Below are 4,993 nucleotides of genomic sequence, written 5' to 3'. Positions count from 1 at the left end.
TATTTTATCCATCACCTCTCGAAAAATGTACAAAATTAAATGTAAAATACTCTCTATAAAATTTCTGTTGCTCAAACAAACCATAATTTTTATAGCCTTCAATTTTGTTTGTTTACAGAGCTATCGAATAGAAAATCAGACCCCTCCTGCCACATCCTCTCTTTTATAATTCGTTGATAGTTCTCTCTTACATTTCATTATATATTACTTATAACCAATAGAAAGTCAAGGTTTTCATCTATCAAATGACATATTGTATAACGTTGTATTCTGAACAGAATATTGTCAATTTTAACCACAGTACAAGATTCATTCTTGTGGGGAAGTTAATGACTAGCTTGGATGAATTTGTAATGGCTCTTGCCGAATAGTTAGAGAGCCAGGAAAATTTTGAGAGGTAAGTGAATTTGTCTACTTTTTGCAGTTATAAGTCTATATCTTCAGTGCATTATTTAATTAAATAAAAATTATTAAGTGCATTACTATCTATAGTATAAAAAATTAGGGTTAATCTTTTTGAAACCAACAGCAAGAAAAAAAAATTGGATAAGTACTTTATTTCTTGTTTTTCATATTTATTATTATAAAAGTAACTAAAATCTAAATATAAGGATCTTTTTATGTTATTTAAGACTAGATTAGGTAAAATAAGTAATAATAATAATAATATAATTAAAATGGTTCATGAGGCACACACGTGAGCAGCTCGTGGGTAATGTAATTCAATAGCGTAATATGAGCTGCATGTTCCTCGAGTGATTTACAACTTATAATAGTGAGGACAGTAGTTAGATACAGTTCAAAGGGCAATACAAAGGGCAATAAAACGATAAAATTTAATTATAAATAGATGTATACTGTTACGACCTTAGAACTACTTGAGATAAACGAATGTAGTTTCATTTTACAATTTGAAGTCATTTTAGAAAGAAAAAAAGGTAATTTAGGTTTATTCAATTCATTTTTAGTGGTTACAAGGTTGGTCGAATTGACCAATCCCATTTTGAGATAAGGTAGAGAAAATAACAGATAAACTATAAAGTTTTACTGAAAAAAATGTTTGAAATACATGTAGGAGGTTTTATGGATTACACAAAGGAAATATCAGATTTTTGAGATGAGGGAAAGTATTTTTAGCTTTAACATGAAAATTACTTTGCACATGGACTGTTCAAAGTAAATACTCAATATATTCTTGGACAAATCTTTATTTTATTAAAAATATGATTTTTTGTATGTGAAAGACTTAAAATTTGAACTGAAAGACTGCTAAATTTTGTGAAGATATACATACTATATTGAAAGTTAGAATATTAAATCTATAAAGACTTTAATCGAGTACAAAGATGTCACATGGTCGGTCAAATTGACCGAGCCCATGTTGAGAGAGTTAATATGACTTCAAATAAAATGTTCATTCATCAAGGTTATGAACAGTTATCAATTTTAGGATTCTAAAATATGCATAAGTGACCATAAGTGTCAAGCTGATCAAACCATACGATATTTTGAATACTGTACATATTATTTTGATGTTCCTACACTATGGGTCCTAGTTACATGAAAACTGCCAGAAATTAAACACTACTGGCATGGATATTCTCTATGAATAGCAGTAAAAACCAATTAGATTATTTTAGTTACTACTTACCTAGCATGAACTAATGTTTCCCGAGCCATTTTTGTCAAGACATCAGCTGTTTCAATAAATAAGCTGGACTGCTTGTCTAAAAATCCCATGATGGCCTTGGAACAAACAAGTACAGAATTAAGACTAACTGAATTTCTTCTTATTTATAATATATTCAAAGAACTCCACAGATAAAGAATTGTGATTTATAAATAAAAACTGGAACAAAAAATTCAGTTGTGAGATCCTACTGCCTTGAACAATACCCAAATTATGCCTAATGAATGAGACTGATCATATTCTATATTCAACAACACAGTTACAACTTCTAAACAAAATAATCATATACACTAAAAATAAAGATTGAGAATAATATACTAAGTTTGCAATTAAAAGGATATTATTCTTTTTCCAGTTTTACAAGATCCATGTTAGCTGAAGACTATGAATTAAATCAAAATATCTTAAAATGTTACAAGGTGAACATACTTTATATTTTATTTAAAACAAAATCCATATACTTGCTCGAAAAATAGTTAATTCAAATCTTGCGTATTATAAAAGGCACCATGGGATACATCAGATCTTTGAAGATCATGTTAAAATTCTTTAACATAATACAGTTGAAAATGTTTAAAACAACTTATTTCATTTACTTTTAAGATGCTAAAACCATTTTTGAGGTGGTAAGCCTAATGCAGGTTATATAACATCAATTATAGAATACTTACAGCACATTTTTCTACTTTGGATGCACTTGCAGCCCATTTAACCAGAGCCAACAACCTTACAAAAAGTTGACGTGTTCGACTAGCAAACTGAACTATTTCAATTTTTCTATCCATGTCTGTTTTACGAGGTAACCTGGAGAACGGAAAAATAATTATTTAACCTTGGATTAAAAAAAAAGGACAAAACATAATTAATAACTTTTAATGTATCATCTCAAAACTGTTAGCAGAAGAAGAGCAATATAGAATATGATACTTACTCAAATAACAATTTACAGTTTTCAGGTGATGTTAAAGCCTTCTGAATGGCATGAATGTAAGTGGACTAAACACTTACACCAAAGTATAGTAGCTGTAACTATTACAAGCATGGTCCAATTTAGTTTTTTCTACAGGTGTTGAGAAACTTACCAAACAACAGTAGTAACTGCTGTACTAAAGCTACATTGACAAAGCAATGATTTCAAAATATATACAGTATCAGTTTAAAGTATATTCACTTTTCCAATCTCATGAGTTTCACATTGAAATCTACTTACAGCTCAGCAAGCACTGTCAAGTCATGATACGTCTTTTGCAGAATGAACTCAATAAGACGTCCAAGAGGAATGGTTCCACCACCAGGAGGAAGTGTTGGTGTTATTTGCATATTTCCTACTGGGGTCTGGCGGCCATCAACAGGAAGTGGAGCCATGGTTACAACAACTACGTCACTATCACCTAAGATAAAAAGAAAAGACAACTGTACCAAGAAATTACTAGCCAACTGCTTTAATTCCATGATACAATAAGTTTGAAAAAACAAGGCACTTTGATCAAACCATGTTGGCATACTTATCTTTGGATCTGTTGTAGCAAAGAAATTTAGCCCACTGACCCTCATTAAGGATCCTCAGCCATAAAATTAATATTATCTATTAAATAACAATTCTAAAATGGAAATTATAAAAAAAAACATAATTTATGAATAAATAAGTATAATGTACACTATTTACAAAATTCACCTGAACATCTATTTTTTATGAAAAAAATATATATGTGTGTGTGTGATAATACATTTCTCTAAAGTTACTTGATATGTAAAAAATTAAGATTATTTTGTGCTCTTAGCAAAGCATATGAATTTCTAACTATCCTACATCTTCTAAACAGCTAAACCTCATGGAAATATTATCCAAATGGTGGCCATAAATATTGTTGATAGTTAGGATACCCAAATGATGATTCAAAGCATTTTAATCATTCAGGTTTCAGTTTCCTTATCTACTAATTTTTAACAATAACATACTTTTATCATATTGCTACATAGAAATGATTTCATTTACTTAGAAATTACTTTTTTAGTTTTAATCTATGTAGGTAGTTAGGAAGACCACATATGAGCTGGAAGATAACTCTCCAGAAGGATATGGAATCTGCTGGGTCAACATGGGAGGAATTACAATAAACTGCACAAGATAGAGGTGAATGGAAGTGTTGGATTACCCAGTGCATCAAAAATGATGAGACACAGACTGGGGCCTCAGCCTGAGCTGACTGAATAAGGAAGTTTTGGAAATCATATCACAGGTGGTAACCCTAGATAAGACTCAACCACCGAGTTGACTGAGCCTTAAGATTTTTAAAAAAATAAATAGTTCATTAATGTTCTAAACTATAATGGTTACATATGTCATTTGACATTGCAAATATGTAATTACTATCTCTCGGCACAATCAAACATACCTCAAACATATGTTCCTGATTTTGTAACAAAGCAATTTCCTTCCAGATTCTTCTATTTCCATTTATTTGAATATTTGAGAAACATTAAAATGTCTTGAATAGAATAGCATTTCATTGACGTAGTTATAATGTGAAAAACCTCTCTAGAATAATAAAATCTAAGTGTCATGTGTGACTGTAATTTCAAATATAAGACATATTTTACCATATTCATTGAATGATTGCTAAATGATCTACTAAATATTTAGCTGTTAATACATGCAAGCTTAATTACTTTAGGCCTATTATATGATTCATATAGAAATGTCTTTACTCTTAACAGTTCCATTGTTTTACATAGCAGGATCCAAGACTTAAATGAAAGATTACCAGAGATATAAGTAGACATGATAATAAGCTAGAAATTCAGATAAAATTAGAAGAAAAAGACATACAACAAGTACAGAAATTCACATACTTGGGCCAAACCATAACAGGTGATGGAAAATGTGAAGCTGAAATAATGAAGAAGATTGAGGTGGCAAGAGGTGCCTTTAATAGTATGAAAACAAGTCTGACATCAAAGCTCATAAGAGTAAAAGCAAGGAAGAGGTTCATAAAGTGTTATATATGATCAACTATGTTATATAGCTGTGAAACATGGACCTTACACAAGCAATGATTAACCCTTTCCAGACGAATCACGGATGAAAGGCCATGTCATCTCGTTTGTTGACTCGCATTCAAAATTTTATTGAACTACTATTTCATGAACTTGTGTCAATAGATTGGTATCAAACTGTAGATTACAATTCACATTTTAGTATTATACCTTGCTCAATTTCTTAATTTAAAAGTAAATATTAAAAAACAAATTTAAATATCGATTTTTGTATGCTATGTGGTATGTTGAATGCAGCACTGGTTC

At 30.2% G+C, this 4,993-nt stretch overlaps 1 protein-coding gene across 2 annotated transcripts in view; it reads right to left on the bottom strand.

The window, feature by feature from the left end:
- The window catches only part of LOC106470111 (mediator of RNA polymerase II transcription subunit 14-like), a 62,628-nt gene that overhangs the window by 47,447 nt on the left and 10,188 nt on the right, over positions 1–4,993 (bottom strand). For both annotated transcript variants that reach the window (XM_022398680.1, XM_022398682.1), the window contains exons 2-4: positions 2,901–3,081; positions 2,362–2,494; positions 1,652–1,746 (exon numbers count right to left, since the gene is read on the bottom strand). In XM_022398680.1, coding sequence (XP_022254388.1) covers positions 1,652–1,746; positions 2,362–2,494; positions 2,901–3,055 — 383 coding nt within the window. In that variant the 5' untranslated portion in view covers positions 3,056–3,081. The remainder of the gene's footprint in view (positions 1–1,651; positions 1,747–2,361; positions 2,495–2,900; positions 3,082–4,993) is intronic.

The sequence above is a fragment of the Limulus polyphemus genome, unplaced genomic scaffold (genome assembly GCF_000517525.1).
Source record: "Limulus polyphemus unplaced genomic scaffold, Limulus_polyphemus-2.1.2 Scaffold3828, whole genome shotgun sequence".
Taxonomy (NCBI): domain Eukaryota; kingdom Metazoa; phylum Arthropoda; class Merostomata; order Xiphosura; family Limulidae; genus Limulus; species Limulus polyphemus.
Note: the sequence above shows the minus strand (reverse complement) of the source record. Positions and strands in the feature narration are given on the sequence as shown.